At 43.2% G+C, this 20,150-nt stretch overlaps 1 protein-coding gene across 1 annotated transcript; it reads left to right on the forward strand.

Moving 5' to 3' along the window:
- The first annotated feature begins 499 nt into the window (after positions 1-499).
- LOC138843240 (transport and Golgi organization protein 1 homolog) lies at positions 500-19,925 on the forward strand. Its single transcript, XM_089320826.1, has 16 exons — positions 500-505; positions 3,478-3,609; positions 6,612-6,633; positions 9,059-9,147; positions 9,411-9,488; positions 10,751-10,822; positions 11,288-11,360; positions 11,526-11,664; positions 13,708-13,809; positions 14,427-14,487; positions 14,596-14,631; positions 14,709-14,776; positions 14,911-14,993; positions 16,415-16,485; positions 18,215-18,371; positions 19,758-19,925. The coding sequence occupies exons 1-16, from the start codon at positions 500-502 to the stop codon at positions 19,832-19,834; spliced, it is 1,266 nt and encodes a 421-aa protein (XP_089176952.1). The 3' UTR covers positions 19,835-19,925.
- The last annotated feature ends 225 nt before the right edge of the window (positions 19,926-20,150 follow it).

Raw genomic sequence — 20,150 nt, forward strand, 5'->3', positions numbered from 1 at the left:
TTGGTTTGTCTCCTTGTGCTGGCTCAGCCGGGCAGGGTTGTTCTACACATCAGGTGGGGTTACATGGCAGGGAATTGGTCAGGAGAGTATGAACATCCCAGGTGGGAGAGGTGACCACCAAAGAGGAGAACAGAGACCCAGAGTCCTGGTTTGTGCCATCCCTCACTTACTCCTGAGACTCCCATCCTTATGTGTGCCCAACTGGTCTGTGGATCATCTCCCACTGACCTCTGAACCCTGCTCCCAAACCCTACTTTGACCCTGACACTCTTCACCCTGCTCTCCTCTTCCTGCCACACTCCTCCTCATCCCCAACCTAATTGTGACCTATTACTGCCACACCCCATCCCCCACCTAATGGATAGCCAATCACTGCCCTGCCCTGTTGGCAAGCCAATTGTGAGCTCAGTCCTTGCCCCGCCCTAAGTGAACCCTTCTCCTCTACCCCCCACCCTAGTCTCTCACTCCTGGTAACTCAGTGCACTGAGAGGACCCGGACATGAAGGTATGGAGGTGGATCTTCTGGCTCCCTGTGCTGGGGTTGCCCAGTCACACAGCACAGAATGTGAGTAAACACCAGATTCACTTTGGTCTCTTTCCTTCTATTGGCTGTGTCCCACTGTGGTTTAGATAACACCATTTCACTGGCTCTTGCACAGCCATCCAGTCCTTTCCAAAGATGAAGTTAGATGAAAGTTAGACATCACAGGTGTCGTGGCCAGGCTGACAAACCTCTGCCACACCTGTGGCATCAACTTCTGCTTGATCAACAGCAGGAAAGCCTGACAGGGTGGAATCCTGGAAACAGTAACCTCATAGTATCAAAAGAGGATGTGTGGATATGCTAGAAGCCACTGGATTACATGTTGTAATGGTGAAAATAACACAGGAAAACTGATTTCTTAGGAGTCGTGATTGTTAGCCTGGTTCCTGCAGGATCTGTGGGAGATCCTCAGCTGCTGCTCCTTTGGTACCATCACACATGTAGCAGTGTCACTGAGATAAGACTCATGTGTGTTGACACCAGGCAGCCTTGAAACAGTGGTACTGAGTGGGTGATATTAGTACTAGATTGTTGCACGTGAACTGTCACTTCTGCTGTGGATTATCTGCTTTGTTGACTTTTGTTAACTTTTGAATTGTTCTTTTCCTCAGCTCTTGGAGGCTGTCCCTAGGGACTATATTTGAAGGGAGCCCAGAGACAGACACGAGATGTGAAAATAAGTATCTGCATCCTGCTTTTATGAGCTCATAAAAAATCCAAATCATTCAAAAGAGAAGGGGAATAGGAAGAAATTAGAAATTGAAGGATGCATAGAAATGGAAAACTCTCAAACGATTCTCATTTTTCATTTATCATTTAAAGTTGACAAATTTGCTTACCCTAGTTCTAAACCTCTTAATTATTAAGAGAAGAGATTTTCTGTTTTTCCTAGGTACAGTTCCAAGAAGACAATCACACTTCCTCACTGCCCTGCTCCTCGCCCAATCCCCTTCCAACTCTCCCCTCTCATCAGTTTTTGCAAAGCCATCATTTTAATCCAAACTATATTCAAAAACTTAATTCACCACTAATATTCACAAGTAAAAATTAGGAAGACTGCAGTTCAACAGGAGTATAAACAGGAGCTACATATGACAATAATAGTCCAAAATGGGCATTTCATTCCTATAGATTTTTTGGTATTCTATATTAACTGCCATATATCTTAGAAAACATATAATATTTGTCTTTATTGAGATTGGCTTATGTCACTAAGCACAATGGTTTCCAATTGGATCCATTTTGTTGCAAAAGACAGGACTCCATTCTTTTTTTTTTCTTTTTTGACAGTCAGAGTGAACAGTGAGAGAGACAGGGAGAAAGGTCTTCCTTTTTGCCGTTGGTTCACCCTCCAATGGCATATATACACACATATATATATATACACACATATATACATAGATATTTATATACATATAATTTTTTGACAGGCAGAGTGTACAGTGAGAGAGAGAGGGAGAGAAAGGTCTTCCTTTGCCATTGGTTCACCCTCCAATGGCCGCCGCGGCCGGCGCGCTGCGGCTGGTGCACCGCACTGATCCGATGGCAGGAGCCAGGTACTTATCCTGGTCTCCCATGGGTGCAGGGCCCAAGCACTTGGGCCATCCTCCACTGCACTCCCTGGCCACAGCAGAGACCTGGCCTGGAAGAGGGGCAACCGGGACAGAATCTGGCGCCCCGACTGGGACTAGAACCCGGTGTGCCAGCGCCGCAAGGTGGAGGATTAGCCTAGTGAGCCACGGCGCCGGCGACATATAAATTATTATAATGTTAATGCTTATATCAATTTAGATTAAAACATATTACATTTCTTCTAGAATTTCATATAAATAGATGCATGCGTGCCATATGGACTATTTTGTATCACCTGATTCTGCTCAGGACAATATGTCTGAGAGAATTCATGTTGCAGTATGGATCAGTAATTCATTTGTTTCCATTCCCGACTCATCTGAGTTATTTCTACTGAATGAACATCTCTGTTTAATTCACCATTCTATAGGAATTGTTTAGGGTTAAGGTGCCAAATTTCAACAAATACACAGTTAAATCCAAAGCAACCTATGTAGAAAAGTTGTAAATAAAAGTGTTAACTTACTCAGCTGAAACATTTGTCTTAATTCACATAGTGGATCAATAGAATTTATATGAAGACTGTTAAAAATTCTTGTGTTTTGGTGCTACCATTGTTCTTGCCACTTTTGATTTTATTTAAGCATTAAAATTTGATTTTCTCCTTATAAGCTTTTCACTCACGTTTTGATGGGTACTGGTATTTAAAAGAAATCATCAATACAAGAGAAGATGTGGTAGAGAGGAACTCTCGCCCAGTATTAGACAAAGGAGAGTACAGGGCCCACAATGAACCAGGATACTCTGTGCTCAAAGGCACCCACACAGATATCTAACAACACTACCAACCACCCAAGCAACTTGAGGCTGGCAAGTTATGCTTATTTTTAAACTTTAATTCATTAATTTTTATTTGTATTTTAAAAGTGCAAAGAGACAAGGACAGATGTTCTCCACCTCACCTGCTGGGTCACTCTCCCAGTTTTTACAATAGCCAAGGATGAGCCAAGCCCAAGGCCAGGAGCCTGGAATTCAGTCCAGTTTTTCCACCTGTACAGTAGACACCCATATACATCCTTGAGCTGTCATCTGCTAACTCCCAGGGGGCACATTATCAGGAAGATAGAATGGAAGTAAAGCCAGGACTCAAACCCAGGCACTCTGATGTGGGATACATGCATCACCAGTGGGGTCTTAGCCATTGTGCCAGACACCAGGACCCCAGTCTATCTAGAAGCAAGGAAATCCCCTTGAGTCAGTTGAGGGACATGATTACTCCTTGCAGGCTGACCTAGGGTTCTTAGCAACTGAAATACAGTCAATGTCTGTGTCTTCTCACTGTTTCCAATGTTTTATTGCAGCTATCTCAGAACTTTCCTGACCATTTTCAGCTCAGTACTGATTTTTGGGGGATTTTTCGGAAGCTTATCATTATTGCTACAGTCGTGGCTATTTCTGCATTTGCCATTTTCTTCTGGACAACTGTTCTTGTTGTGAGTATACTAGGAGTGTTTTATATGATAAATAAGGAGGAATTTGTATAGTAATTGCATTTGCACCTGGTAAAATCAGTCCTCCTCCATTCATTGTTTTCCCCATAACCCACAAATTTTAATAAGGTTGTTTTCATTATAATTTGGATTGAAACATTTTTTAAGTCTGGAAAGATTGACCTATGTGTTCTTTTGAAATTGTGATGTAATCTCCAAATGCTTTGTAGTTTTCAAATTCCCTGATTCATTTCTAGCTTACTTTCACTGTCCTGAGAGCAAACATTCTATGATTCCTACTCCTTTCCATTTGGTAAAGTGAACTTATGTCTTGAGTGAATGGAGTAAATGTGCTGTGTGAGCCCACATGAGTGTATTCCATTTTGCTGGTTGAATTATTCTGTAGTGTGGACTGATTCAGCAGATTATCAGTGCTGTTCAGTTATTCTGAATCTTTACTGACTTTCTTCCTGCTGGATCTGCCAGTGACTGAGGGAGGAGTGGGGGTGAATTCATCTATTTCTAGTTGCAGTGCAGTTTTGCCTCATGAATATTGAAGCTCTGTTGTTAGGCATTTATACATTAAGGGTTGTCATGTCTTCTTGAAAAATGGATCCTTTATCATTATTGTAATACCATGTGATCCTTGAATGCTCCTTGCATTGTGCTTGTTTTGTGTGAAACTGAAATAGCTACTCCAGCTTTCTTTTGATTAGTTCTAACTGTACATTTTTCTCTAACCCACTTTTAATGCATTTATAGCTTGGATTTGAAAATGGGCTCCTGGTATACATTCATTAGCTGGGAATTATTTTTTAATCCACTCTACAGTCACTGTCTTTTAATTGGTGTATTTACTTTATTAGCATTTAAAATTATTAATGATATAATTGGTTTAACATCTATCAACTTCATGGCTGTTTTTTATTCATTGTCCCCTTTTGCCTTACACTCTTTATATGCCTTTTCAGGGCCTAACTTAGAATCTTGCAAGTTTTATTTCATTGTGTTTAGCACACCAATTATACTTGAACTTATCTTTTTTGTTGTCTTTTTTGAAAGTGGTTCTCCCTGAATTGGAAATACACATTTTAAAAAGTAATCCAATTCACAGGAAATGAAATTTATGTTGTAAAAGGTGACTCCACAAACTCCGTCCCATTTCTTACAACACTGCTATAATCCATAAGCTATAATCGCCATATGTATTGCTATTACTACTTTGTTCAGTTATATTAAGCAAAGTGTTGTCTGAGAAACCAATCAGTAAGATAACAACTTTGCCCTCACTTACTCCTTTGCCTATTGCTCTTGCACTATGTAGATCCAAGTAGCTGACATATATTCGCTTCCTTCTCTCTGAAGAGCCTCTTTTAAAATCTTTGTAGTGTGGCTTATGAGAAAGAGAGTTCTGGCTGGCGCCGTGGCTCACTGGGCTAATCCTCCACCTTGAGGTGCCGGCACTCCGGGTTCTAGTCCCAGTCAGGGCGCCGGATTCTGTCCCAGTTGCCCCTCTTCCAGGCCAGCTCTCCTGTGGCCCGGGAAGGCAGTGGAGGATGGCCCAAGTGCTTGGGCCCTGCACCCCATGGGAGACCAGGATAAGTACCTGTCTCCTGCCATAGGATCAGCGTGGTGCGCTGGCCGTGGCGCGCCAGCCGCGGCGGCCATTGGAGGGTGAACCAACCAATGGCAAAGGAAGACCTTTCTCTCTGTCTCTCTCTCTCACTGTCCACTCTGCCTGTCAAAAAAAAAAAAGAAGAAAGAAAGAAAGAGAGAGTTCTTTGATGTTTTTCTTAGAAAGTCTGTGTCCATTTTGGAAGGGTAATTTATCTGAGTGTGATTCTAATGCTTGCCTTCTCAAATCAAACTGATTATTTTGTCTTTTAATATGCCTTCTAATTCTTTACTAAAATCACATTACATTAAGTGAAAGGAACTGATTTACACAGGTCCTTTGTGAGAGATTTTATGGGTATCTTGGTAGAAGTTTAGCTGGCATTACAGTTTACAGGTACTGAAAGTGGCAGAGACTGATGGCAAGGGCTTGGGCCATCTTCTACTGTGTTCCCAGGCCATAACAGAGAGCTGGATCAGAAGAGGAGCACCCAGGACTCGAACCAGCACCAATATGGGATGCCAGCACTTCAGGCCAGGGCTTTAACCCAATGCGCCACAGTGCCAGCCCCCATCCAACTGTATTTTAAAATTTGTAAGGTGTTTCTAGTGAATCAAAAAAGTGTACTGCAGTACAAATGTTTTAGAATTTATTCTGTTTTCATAGAGGCTTTTCTTGTTTAAGATTTCATTATAGATATTGGGTTTCCCCCCAAACAAATCAAATAATGTATTTGCATTCTAATTATGAATTTTGCCATTTCTAGGATAAAAATTAAATAGATTAGTTTTCCTTTAATAAAATGGAAATAGGTGTTTTGGTCAAAAATAACTGTTTACCTTTCTACCCTATCAGAAATGGTTTAATGAAAGATCACAATGAAGTAGGAAATATCTTCCATTTTTTTTTTTGACAGGCAGAGTGGACAGTGAGAGAGAGAGAGACAGAGAGAAAGGTCTTCCTTTTGCCATTGGTTCACCCTCCAATGGCCACCGCGGCTGGCACGCTGCGGCCGGCGCACCGCGCTGATCTGAAGGCAGGAGCCAGGTGCTTCTCCTGGTCTCCCATGGGTGCAGGGCCCAAGCACTTGGGCCATCTTCCACTGCACTCCCAGGCCATAGCAGAGAGCTGGCCTGGAAGAGGGGCAACTGGGACAGACTCCAGCGCCCCGACCGGGACTAGAACCCAGTGTGCTGGCGCCGCTAGGTGGAGGATTAGCCTGTTGAGCCCCGGCGCTGGCTTCTTTCATTGTTTTTAATCTTTTAGAAGTCCTTTAAGCTAAATGACTGTTATTTCACTAGATTAGTGTTTTTACTTTCATCAGGAACAACATGTATTTCCTAATATATATTATTATAATAAGGTTAACTTTGTTTCTTCCTTGTCCTAGATAAAACAGCCAGTTTATCAAGGTAAGATTTTAGCCTCTGTTTTCTTTATAATACTTTTCTCAGTGCTAGCATTAGATGAGATCTTTTATTAAACTAGCTCTAACTACAGTAATTTTTATAACTTCCTGGCTTATTACTTCTTGAAGGTTTTAGTATTCCTGGAGTGGTTTCTAAATGACAATGGAGAGGGACTCGTGATCTGTTGTAAAAATGCAGGAAGAAGAAGCATTAGTGGGCATAGGAGACTGAAATGAGTTTAGCTTCGCCTAGAAATGTTTAAGAAGCAAGTGATGCTGGCTAGCGCCGTGGCTCACTAGGCTAATCCTCGCCTTGTGGCGCTGGCACACTGGGTTCTAGTCCCAGTTGGGGCACCGGATTCTGTCCCGGTTGCCCCTCTTCCAGGCCAGCTCTCTGCTGTGGCCAGGGATTGCAGTGGAGGATGGCCCAAGTGCTTGGGCCCTGCACCCCATGGGAGACTAGGAGGAAGCACCTGGCTCCTGCCATCGGATCAGCATGGTGCGCCGGCCACGGTAGCCATTGGAGGGTGAACCAACAGCAAAGGAAGACTTTTCTCTCTGTCTCTCTCACTGTCCACTCTGCCTGTCAAAAAAAAAAAAAAAAAGCAAGTGATGCTAATATTTTTTTAAAAAAATTATATAATGTGAACCTATCAAAAAGCTTAAGACTTAGAAAAGATCTGGTTTTCTGGGGGAGGGGAGAATGTGTCAGGATATTTATGTGGAAAGTCTTTAATGCTGGAGCAGAAAGAGCAGAAATGATGCATAAGGTGGAAGAAGGAGTTCATATAGGCTTTATGGGCAATAAATAAGTGTTGCTGTCTATTGAGAGCCAAAGCTGCCAGACACATAGTAGGCCCAACACGTTTTATTTTTACAGATCTATTTAGTTTATTTGAAAGGCAGAGTTGAGAGAGCAAGAGAGAGTGAATTCCATCTGCTGGTTCACTCTCCAAATGGCTGCAATGGCTGGGCTGGGCCAGGTTGAAGCCAGAAGCTTTATCCTGGTCTCCCACATGTGTGACAGGGGCTCAAGCACTTGGGCCATCATCCAACATTTCCCCAGGCTATTAGCAGGGAGTTGGATAAGAGTTAGAGCACCCAGGACACGAACCAGCACCCACATGGGTTCCTGACATAGCAGGTGGAGAATCAACCCGCTATACCACAGCAATGGCTCTGTGTGTTTATTTTTTATACTGAATTTATCACTGGTCATGTTTGAAAGGGTGAATTCAGGGCAGCAGAGCTCATATCATGGGCAAATAACAAAACAAAAATAAGGATGCATCTGAGGTCAGATGAGAGAACTAAAAGACTGTCAGAGGAGTCCTTTAGGTGTTTATGTGAGCCATCCACCTTACAGGATGGGTGCATCAGGGCACGATGTTCACTTTTATGGTAGACAGTAGCATTCTGATCTTGGTAGTGGAAAGTCCTATCTGAGAGGGTTGGGAGCTCATCCAGATCCCGTAGAGACTAAGTGGTAACAGGTTGTATTAAATTATTCTATACTTCAAAACCATCTCTCCAGAGCCCTCCATTCTGCTTCTTGTGAAAGACAATCCTCAGGGCAGCAGGAAGTCTTTGGAGGCCCTGGAGTAGCCAATCGATTGACACTTTGAATGCTGCTTTCATGGGAATTTCAAATGATGGTATTTGAGGAAGGAACATAGTTATCTACCTTCATAATTAGGGAATAGAAATGTAAGTAGCTAGGGTGTTTGATTTCTGTTTCTTCTCTGGTGAAGACAAAACTATTTGAAGTAATGGAATTTTCTTTTTTTTTTTCTTCTTTTATTGATAGGCAGAGTTAGACAGTGAGAGAGAGATACAGAAATAAAGGTCTTCCTTCTGTTGGTTCACCCCCTAAATGGCCACTATGGCCTGCGTACTGCACCGATCCGAAGCCAGGAGCCAGGTGCTTCCTCCCAGTCTCCCATGTGGGTGCAGGGGCCCAAGCACTTTGGCCATCCTCCACTGCCTTCCTGGGCCACAACAGAAAGCTGCACTGGAAGAGGAGCAACTGGGACCAGTACCTGGTGCTCCAACCGGGACTAGAACCCGGGGTGCCGGGAACGCAGTTGGAGGATTAGCCTAGTGAGCCACAGCGCCTGCCAAGTAATGGGATTTTCTAAGAATGAAGTGCCATCTTCCATTGGTGAGAGTACTTCAATGAAAACATGTATTTCCCATGTTTCCAATAATTTCAAATAGGATTATAATTGACATTTGGTTCTTATTTCCTACTAGTTATATTGGTTTTAAAATTACTGTAAGTAAAGTTTGCTTTCTTCAGGCTTAGTAGTGAAGTTAGGAAGTTATTTTCTGGCCATAATGCCAGATAACAAGTAATTTCTGCTAATACATTGAGGTAATTCAACTATATTGTTTTATACTTTATAATCTTAGTTTTTATCTCCCCTTAGTTAATTTGCAGCAAATTTCTGAGAAGATCAATAATGTCACAAAAGAAAATGCAGAACTTGTACAACAAATTTCTGTTTTGGAACAGAAGGTATCAATGTCCTTTCAATTTTCATATTTTTCATGGATTCAGTTTGAGTCACTTCCACGTCTAGTTCAGGTATTCCACTGTACCCTCTTTCATCCACTGCCCTGCTTCATAAGATCTGTAAACTCTTCACATGTGAAGTCAGCCTCCTGCATGCAAAGTGCTGCTCTGTTCACTTGTGTACTGAATCATACATGAGGATAGGTGTTATGTGGCCCTCTAATTAACATTTTTGTATTCTGATTCTTTATTACATATACATATAGATCACTGAGTCGAAAAAACGTCTTCAGGAGACTAAAAGACAAAAAAAGGTGGTCTCTGATGAATCAGTTCAACTTAAGGTAATAACCCTTTGCCTTTATGGAATCCATTATAAAAACAAGTAAAAGAAATAAATATTCCTGATGCAATATGCTGTATTGAAGGATAATGCAAAAAAAAAAGTGACAACACTAAAACTACCATGTACAAGGTACATATAACCTGCAGTCTGGAAGAGATCAGAATGCTAAGAATCATGATGTGGTAGTAATTTGGCTCCTATATTTTACCATAATTTGGCTTCTGAGCCTTTTTGTCCAATTAGTGATCCAGCTGGTACATTTTCTATTGCTTTTCACAGAGTAAAAGTCTAAGAGTATGGGGGATGAACTTTCTTCTGAAAAAATGTTCAATGTTATTGTAAAAAATACTGAAGTAACATCTTAAATTGAGGGATCCAAGAAGTGTGTTTGATTTCCTGTCTGGGCAATTATCACAATATTCATTGCTGTCCTGCAAGATATTTAGGAAATGTGTGAATAGTTAAGGAATATTAAGGGGGTAGGGGCTGTTTAGATGAACTTAAACAGCCCCTACCCCTCTTAATGCTCAGTAAAAAAAATTATCAGTGAAATCTGAGTTATTTTTATTCCCTTATTAATATTCTAATAAGAAAAGCTGTTCCACTAAGAAAAGTTCATTCAAGCAGGTTGACTTGCACAAATTTTTACATTATTTGCTTTTGACTTCTCAGTCATTTCTCTCATTATCTCCTAAGCAGAAAGATTGTTTATGCCACAAAGTATTCTTACTTCAGTGTGTTTTCCCCCTCATTTCATTATATTCTTGACATTTCTTCTAGACCCAATCTGGATCCATGACATGCCCATAACATATAGAGTTAGCCGTGGGATGTGCTTGGTTGCAATTTCAGCTTTTTAGCTGTTTCAGCTGGTGTTGTCATGGAATTAAAAAGCACTTCAATTAATTCTTTCTCCATTTGACTTTATAAATAGAGATGCAGACTAGCACAGTGCTCTCGTTTGTGGATTCACCCCTCAAATGCCTATGATAGCCATGGGTCAGCCAGGTCAGTGGTAGGAAACTAGAACTCAGTTTGTGTTCTCATGTGGTTGGCAGGGACCCACGTACTTGATCCATCAATGGCTGCTGTGCAGGGTGTGCATTAGCAGGAAGATAAACTTGGGAGCAGAGCCAGGGCATTAAGTCAAGCAGTCCAATATGGAATACATGTTTCCCAAGCAGAGTCTTAACCACCATGTGAAACTCCTGCCTCTTTTTGTAAACCTTAGCACTTGTTTTGTTTCTATCTTATGTGCAGGCATTTGAAAAAGGGAAATCTACTGAAAACTTCAAAGAAGTTATTTCACTGAACAACTCGGGAATTTCAGAGGTAAACTTTCTATAATTGTTTCAATATTTCAATTGTACATTTTAGCTCTAATGAGAAATATTTCATTTTTGAAGATTAAATTTATATGATAACTATGTGGAATTTTGTTCTTGTGAAGTAACTAATTACAGTGTTTTCAGTTAAGATCCAATCACCTTTAATGAAACTGGCTTCAGTGAAGGGAAATTGAAGTTATAAAAGTAAAATACTTAGTTGACAATCTAGTAGGAGCAGGTAACAAAATTAGTCACATTCTTGAAGAGACTGTGATCCAGAAAACTGAACTTTCTCATTTCCTTTTTACCTGTTTTAAATTAGTTGTTCTAAACTAAAATTAACTATAAAGTCTGTGGTGATGCAAAATTATCTATTGAACAATATAGGTGTGCATTTCTGTAGTAGTAATGACATTTGCATTGTTCTGCAACCATTTCTTGAATGTCTTTTCTTAAAAATCTCTTAAAGTCGGAAGATGAAAATGATGGAGTCAAGGATTTACAGCTGAGAGCCTTGAGGGCCAAAATATGGATGCTGGAAGGTACGTTCCTTCATTAGAGGGAGGTCCTGTCTAGTGTAAATACATCTGCATTGGGAAGGTGAAGAGTGGTTCCTGTCTCCAGGGTCCTTGCTGTTTCTCCCAACTCCAGCCAACTCCTTGGGTCCATGTGCACACACACACAAAGAAAACTTTTATCCTTTACAGAAAGTAAAAAGAACCTGGAAAAAAGCTGTAATACCTTGAAGTCCATGAAAGCAGCAAAGGAAGCTGAAATCAAACTGATGGATATGAATATGGAGAGTTTTCATGAAATCTACAAACTGAAGGTGGCAGCTGCTGCAAAGTAAGATGTCCTGAACCGACTCAGTAATGTCAGTGCTAATTTCAGTCAGTAAAGAATTCTCATCCTTTTTGCCTTGATTCCCATAATATGCATTTTTCTGTCCCTTTCAACTGTTGGTTATACACTCCCTTGTAATTTATTTGTGGGTACTGGAAGAACTGATACCAGCATCATTAATGTTCATGTCTGCATTCTATCTCTCTCTTTTATTTTAATTATTTATTTATTGAGAGGAAGGGTTACAGCGAGAAGGAGAGACAGAGGTAAAGGTCTTCAGTCTGCTGGTTAACTCTCTAAAGGGCCACAATGGAGGGAGCTGAGCCGATACAAAGCCAGGAGACAGGAGCTTCTTCTGGGTGCAGATGCAGGGGCCCAAAGATTTGGACAAATCCTCCACTGCATTTTCGGGCCATCAGCAGGGAGCAGCTGTTCAGCCTCTCTTGTATACCTTTATATTGTTGGGGTTTTTGGTCATATTGTATTTTGTTTTCCTTCTTGTGTCTAGTCATTTCTAATTGAATGCCTGTCATTGAGTAAAAATATTGGGAAAAAATTAAAATGTGGTGTGATGTGATCTAGCTTTGGAAAATAAGGAGATGGCCTCAGGCAAGGACGCTGGCAGTATGGGAGCTGTTAATTCATTCAGCAGCTGAGGGCATTCATTGCAAAGGCCAGTGTATGTCCTCTCCTCCATTCATAGTGTTCCAAGCAAAGCTGTGAGATTTTCCAGTCAGACCCTGAACTCCACTGTATTCCTTTGAACCCATCTATGTGAGCAAAGGCTGCCCATAATTACCTCTCTCTAGTCTCCTAGAGAATTCTTTCATGATATACAGGGAAATGGGCCTCAAATGCCAGCTGAGATGCCAGGTCGATCTTGTTTCCAAGATTCCTTCTTCTCCATGTTGCTCCCACATGTTGTTGCTGATGTGTTAGTGATTCAGTCTATTCCATTGTATACCTCATGTTTGTCCAGTGTTTCCTACTGTTCTCAGGGGAGATCCAGGACTTCATCCACACTCACCCATGTTCAAAACCAGAACTCTTCCTTATGGTCCCCCATGGCTCAGACTTGGAATAATATTTCCAAAGTCTGAGACAAGTGTTGCTGTTGTCCTTACTAGTATGTTGTGGGTTTTTAAGGTAGGAACAGTGCCTACTCTACTTTGTATCCTTGGCACCTAAAAACACAGAAAGAATTTACCAAGGACTTCCAAGGCATTAACCTCTCCATTGTTTTGTGCCTGTGTCCTACAGCTGTTGGGGTTTTATGGGTAATGTGGATTAAAGCAGATATCAAAGGGAGACTCTTTCTAGACCATGGGCTTTTAAAGCTGCCTGCATTCTCAGTGATTGCCACTATGTAGAAGTAAATAGCACTGGGGCCGAGGGCTTCAAAGACAAAGCTGCAGGTTCTCAGGAGCTGAGGAAAGCCCCAATAAGGTGGCAGTTCAGGACAGTGTACTTCACTCATGTTGTCAGCACTGGATTTTCCTCTTCCCTGCATCAGGCTCCCAGCTGTAGGAGGCAGGAGCTCTACCCCTGCATCATAGCAGTGTTCACAGTGACTGCAGTGTTAAGGACTCCATGAGCTGGAAGGATCTCTGTAGATCAGGTTGTCTGTATCATGGTCCCAGCCAGACTGTGAATCATGTTCCTCCATGGGCGGAGGCAGACGAGTGAGAACCCCCTGTCTCATCCTAATGGGATTACTAGTGATGAAATGATTTGACCTGCTTTTCCACAAAGGAGTGTTCACCATTTCAAAGTCACAACTGCTTAGTGTCAGGTGCTATGTATATTCATTGACTTATTACTAATGCATAGGAGCACACAGTAATTAGAGAGAACTTGCCAGCTGGCCAATGGATCGTCTTCTGTCAGTGGGAGGCTTCACTTCTGATTCTGCACTGTTTGTGGGTCTGTGTGTTTATACGGATGCCTGCAAGGGGACTTTCCCATCATGCACTCAGACTGTTAGCAAGCGGGGAGGCATAATCCCACATGGGCTTCTGGGAAATATGCATTTCTTTCCCATCCTAGGAAGATGGCAGGGAAACAACAAGAATGGATGGAAAAGGAGACGAAGCTGTCAGAGAAGGAGGAGAATTTGAAACGGGCTGAAGAAGAAATTGAGAACTATGTGTGAGTCTAGAGACTAAACAACCAGTCCAGAAACAATGGTTGGATTAACTGTTTAATGCTTAGGCCCAGTTAAAAGAGAACTGTAAGCAATGTTCAAGAGACATAGAGATGATTCATACAAGATTATACCAACTATTTTAAGTTTACAAATGACCAAGTGATACTGTTCCTACACAGTTCCTGATTCCAAATGCTGGCCTGACTGCATGGAAACTCGATTGTTTTTTGGGGTGGTGAGAATCCACCTTCCTAATCCTTAGGAAGACAGCTCATTGTAGGATGGATCAAATCCATTACAATGATTGTCCCCATTTTATAGACCCGGTTCTTGCTGCCCTCAGAAACATGGCAAGGATATAAGTAATAGAATGGACTTTTATGATAAAAGACACACAAGAGAGGAAAAACTAGGGAAATAAGGAGATGACATCAGCTGGGAATCCTGCAGGTATAACATAAAGGATAAGGAAATGATGCAGCAGTAGGGCTTACTCTTTCTGTACTGTTACAATCATGGTGAGTATTTTTGACATCTGAGGATAGGGTAACATGGGGAAGCTGTTTAACTTCATAGTCAACATTGTGCTTCATCTGATGAAAGTGATTCTGAATCACAGGAGAAGACTGCAAGAAATGCAGGCTCAGCAGCAGCGAGAAAAGGAGACCTTCAGACAGGAGGTAACTGCATGCTGCCCAATAGCTGCACCATCCTACACGTCCTAATGTGGATGGTTAAAGGGCCCCTGAGAGTCCCTAAGCCCTCACTTTCTGTGTTGGCCTTTTCAGATTGCTGTTCATAAACAAAAGGCTCGTGACGTTGAGGTAAAAATTTTTCATATGTTCTTTCCATTCTGCCCTCTTTTCCACAACTGAATGTGCATGTGTTTCCCTCCCCACAGCTCAGGGCTCAAGCTCTGGAGCGGGAGTTGATGGTGCAGAAGAGGGAGACTGCCCACTTGAAACACAGGTGCATGAAAGAGCAGGCATTTTAAGCGTGTCTCTGATTTAAGACTAAGTTGTTGAGTGTCTAGTAAAGGACTTGTTCTGGGGTGTGTATGTGTGTGTTCTGTTACTGAAATCTGTTTTTTCTCTATCTTCAAGATTGGAAATAATGCAGGCAGAGGAATCCAGGAGGCAGAAGCCAGTGTCAGGGGGACCTGGCTGGGAGAACCCTCCACAGAGAGGTAGGAGCAGTGTGGAAGGAGGGTGATAGCTTCATGTCCCCTGCAGATTCCACACCCTCAGCTTCTCACTCTGGGCAGTGATTGTTCCATTTCCTGAAGAGTTCCATGCACTTAGCAAAGAGAAATGATTGTCCTGCAGGGAGGCTGGGTGCTGTTTTCCTCATGTGCCCTGGACAAGTGGCTCTTCAACCAGACCCCAGGCAGGGTAGAACTCAGACCCCAATACTGACTGGGGACTCTCCTGAACTGCACCTGAACTCAGTTCTTTTTAACTGACAATAAGGGCATAGAAGGGAACCTGGCCAGATCCTCCTGTCCACCTTGAGTCAGTGGTAGAGGCCTTAGCAGCACCAACAGTACTTGACAATAAAGGTTATACATCCTGATAAGAGAGGAAATGTCCTGGACTATCATCCCTCTAGTAATATTCTGCAAGCTCTGCTTGACATCAGTCAGCCTGTGTTCTTTTTTTGGCTTTTTTTTCTTTACTGTCAACTATAGAGCTCCATCAGTAAATTAATTTTCTATGTAATTTCACTTCTATAATATTATAACACTCAAATTTTATAATAAACCCAATGAAAACATTTTCCTTTTGTCATCACTCTCATCATTAATATAGTTAAGTCCTTTTCCATTTATAAATAGTTATATCACAACAGATCACATAGATGGCCAGTTACAGAGGGACTAAGAATTTCAGAATCTCCCCATGATTTCCGGGCCTGGGGCTGTTCATGGCCAGGGTTTATTGATATTCTTTATGTCCAAGGATATTCTTAAACTATAATTTCCTCTATACATATTAGGTATGTATATCAACATATCATGTTGATTTCCAGCTAATTTTAGCACTGACTTAGGTACAATGAGTTGATTTGTGGTGAGAACCCCTGGCACAGGCTAAGGTGGTATCATCCTCAGTGAGGACATGGGCCTCCCCCTTGTACTCAGGGCTCTTCTGAGGCACTTGGTAAAGACTGGGCCTCTGACCAGAGACCTAACATGGGATTGAGTTTAGAGGGTGAAAAGGTGTGTGGGTTTTCTCAACACTGAGGCAGAATAACTCCCCTCCCCGGGTGGTTGGCACTTTGCTACAGCAGGTAAGCTGCCTCTTGGGATGCTTGTGTCCTATATCAGAGGACTGCGTGAGACTGAGTCCTGCCTCTGCTTCCGATCTACCTTCCTGCTAATGCACCTGTGAGGCGGCAGATGGTGGCTCAAGCACTTGAGTCCCTGACAAACATGTAGGAGATCTGGATGGTGGTCTTTGCTGCTTGCCTCAGCCTGGCTCAGTCCTAGCTGTTGCCAGCATTTGGGGAGTGAACCGCAGATGGAATTTGTCTGTCTCTGCCTTTTGAATAATTATATATATAAACATTTTGTTAAGAAAGAATACACTGCTGTCTCTTGTTGGGCAGATTCCAGAACTTGTGCAGGTCACATGAAGAACCAAGGCTCATCCCCTGCTGAGGACACCAGGAAGGAACAGGTAATTGCTGTGGTCGTTTTCCTTGTAATGATTTCCTGAAACCTGATCATTGCGTATACAGCACTCTCTCTTCCATTATTTTCTGACTTGTGTGTGCTGTGATACCTTTTCTGTGTCTGTAACTTTTCAAAGCAGCCAAGCCTTCCCCCACGAGCCTGTGGGCCTCTCCTTTTCCAGCTCAGCATCTGTGCTGGTGCTTTACAGGCTGAAGCCTGAAGGTTTGCTTGTCAGTTTCTGGAAATCACTGGCAGAGAAGATGGCTGTGACCTTCAGCCTCATGGCACAGTGACTCCCCCCAAGCTTCTACAACCTGGGAGGTGGCCAGGCCACATTTCATTGTCGGAATAAAATACCTCCTTTCCTGTTTTGATTTAGGTTGTTTAACCATTCAGAACATCTTCACCCACAGAATCCATGATTTTTTTCTGTTTTGTTCAATATTGAATTTTGGACAAAGCAAATCACTGTCTCATTTCTCTTGGTAAATGGGCTGTGCAGAAAACCCTCAAGTGGGGCCCTCTGTGGAATATTCTGAAGCTTCAGGGATCATGTTTGCAGAATAGCAAATGCTCACCTGCTGTGAGATAGTGAAGAGTGTCCATCAGCATTTACCTGCAAGGCCAATTCCCAGGAGAGCCTAATTGACGTTCCCATATGCAGATTTTTGTGTGACCTGTGTAGATGCTGATGTTGGTGATTCTCCATTCAGATGCCACTGGACATCTGTAGTTTGAAATGAAAATGTACCTTGTTTTAACTTTCTTATTTCCCACCTTGTTTGTGTAGGAGATAAAAGTAGTGTGCATAGGGAGATTACTGATGCCACAAACAGGAGTGTCAATTTGTAAAGTCAACAACAGGAGTCACTGTGCACTTACTCCTCATGTAGGATCTCTGTCCTTAATGTGCTGTACACTGAGTCTTAATGCTATAATGAGTACTCAAACAGTATATTTCGCTTTGTGTTTCTATGGGGGTGCAAACTGTTGAAATCTTTACTTAATGTATACTAAACTGACCTTCTGTAAAAAAAAAAAAAAAAGAAGAAATTATCAATTCCCAACTTGACTCTCACTGGGATTAAACATGACAATAGGTCTGAAAAAAAAAAGTAGTGTGCAGCTCCCAGAGTACTTCCAATTCAGTCTTGCCTATGAATTAAGATCGAAATATGTGCCTACCTAACTCCAGTGGGTAACATGGTTTCTGGAAAATCACATTCCCAGTTTCCCTGCAAGACTCCAGGAATCTGCATTCCGCAGGAGGTCCTGTGTCCAGGGGCAGCACCCCCAGTGAGGAGACCCTCAGCTAGGGAGGGAAGCAGAGAAGATTGGAGAGGCCCTCTAATGTGTGCACAGTGGACTTTCCCCTCCTCCAATGTGCAGGAAATGTCTGTGGATATGTTGGGTAGTCCTTGAGATGGAGGTCGTCTGTATGGAGTGTGTGTCTTTATCAGTTTACCATGGCACTGTTTCTTTGGGACATACCTCTACAGACATGGACAGTGACGTATGGTGACAGCAGTTCATCCTGTGACTTCCCTTCACTCCTCAAGCTGTTGGGATCCAGTGGAAGAGGAGAGTTTTGTGGTGCTGAGGCTGCTTATTTAATACCTGGTGGAGAGGAAGGCGCCCGCCATTATCACCTGCTGTACTGTGATTCAGTTGTGTTGGTATTGGTGTTGCCCATGATATTAATCTACTTCAAAATGTTAACTTCTGCTCTGCAGGTCAGCATGGCTGCAGGAGGACCTCCTCCTTTCCCAAGACCACCCTACATGCCCTACCCCATGGGGGGCTACAGAGAATCCTTCATGGGCTATCCGCCACCTCCTCCACCCTGGTGGTTTCCAAGACCTTGGCCAGTACCTCTGTCTCCAGAATTTGGTATGATGATCTACCCTGAATGAACTGACTTGCAAAGTGTACCTCTATCTTTTCTGTCACTTTTATTCCTACACAAAATGTCCCAGTGATTCTGCTGGGCTTTGCATTTCAAGGATGAGGCTACCTAAGGGCTCTGTATCTTTGCTCATGATTGATTCTGAGGGCACACAGTGGGCTGCATCACAACCCTAACTTGTGTAGGTGTCTGTTCAGATGAGGAAAGAGGTCATCTATAGAAGCCAGAAATAGCAGTTTGGCAGAGCATGGAACCCGGTGTTGGGGAGGGGGGTTATGCTCAGCTCTGTGAGAGATGAGACTTGGCCTTGGCTTTGAGAAGTGCAGGGTCCTGTAGGGTCTCACAACACTCAGTGCTGGACTGGTCATCGCTGTAATGGAAGTGCCAGCGAAGGACCCCAGTGTGTAAAAGAGGGGGTGAATCTCCTGGGTGTAAATGAGGGGTTGCAAAGAGGAGGAGCTGAGGAGGGGCCGTATAGGGTCACATTGAGCTCCCTAAGATGGGGGCTGGAAAGCTGACCTAGCAGGACAGGTGGTGTGAGCAGAGCACGTAGAGGCTGCCTGGGGTCACATGGAGCTGCTGGAGGAGAGTCCTCATGACCCAGTGTGGGCCAGGGCACCATCCTGCTCAGAGTGCTCTTGTTGTCCTACAGCCCTCTGTCCACAATCTGAAGGAAAAGGGAAGGAGTCTCATGGGTGTGTCCAGGTTCTGCCTGAGTTTATGATGCCCCAAGGATACTGACAATGAAGTCGGCTCTCGATTAGCAGGCAGCTGGCTCTGCCTCACAACAAGAAGCCTCAGGTGTCTCAGCTCCTCCAGACACCCCTGCCTCTCAGGGTCATGCCAGGCAATATGGGTCTCTCTCCCTGTGCCCATGCTGTCCCAGCCCCTGAGGACAGTGCTCTCTGGAGCTGTGATGTGGAGATCCTATTGGTTTCTGAGGATGTTGTTAGCAGGAAGACATTAAGTCCATGGGAAAAGTGTTCTACAAATATCTGGTACATATATGCAGCCGTCTTCTATCAAGATCACCAAGAGATGCTCATTAAGTGCATTAGATGAAGCTGAGGGTGCAATAGCTCACACCCAGAGACTTGCAAAATCTGTTTCCTAAGAAAAGGCAAAGTTCCCCTCTCTAGTAATAAAATGCAAATCCTACCTACAAGGTGAAAGAGAAGTGTGCAAATGTGCACAGGTGGAGGCCGAGGTCTGTGGCTGAGATGTGAGGACTGTTGGTTTGCGTGGTGTAAGGACTCTCAGGTACAGCCACACATGGAACACATCAGGAGCAGACACAACACGGAGGACAAATGTAGAAAGGGAGAAGTCAGTAGATGGGGGAAACAATCCCAATTTCTTTTGTCTTCCAGGAGAGCCATTGTGGAATTGGAATAGGAAGCTCAGTTATCCAGAACAGGCTGTGCCTGTGAGTCAAAAAGCCACCTGATGCCCATTTTCCGAATGTTTTCCCTGTCCCTCGAAGACTCTTCCTCTCTTATCTGTCTGAGTGATTCCCCTAATAAACCTTGTGTGGTGCTGACTTTGCCTAAGTGTCTGCTTCCGGGAAGGCCACTTGATCCCCCTGAGGGGGACACCATGTGATTCACACAGCCCAAACCTGGGCAGAAACTGTGGTGCTGCAGGCTGGAGCAGGGCAGCCATTCCTGGTGGTAATGACCATGAGGGTGCAACCAGTGGTCCAGGCCTTGTCCAGGAGCCTGACTTCATCTTGCCAGCTGCTCCCCAGTGGCACCAAGTCCAGG

Source organism: Oryctolagus cuniculus, chromosome 19 (genome assembly GCF_051225735.1).
Source record: "Oryctolagus cuniculus isolate XC-2025 breed Fujian yellow rabbit chromosome 19, ASM5122573v1, whole genome shotgun sequence".
NCBI classification, from domain to species: domain Eukaryota; kingdom Metazoa; phylum Chordata; class Mammalia; order Lagomorpha; family Leporidae; genus Oryctolagus; species Oryctolagus cuniculus.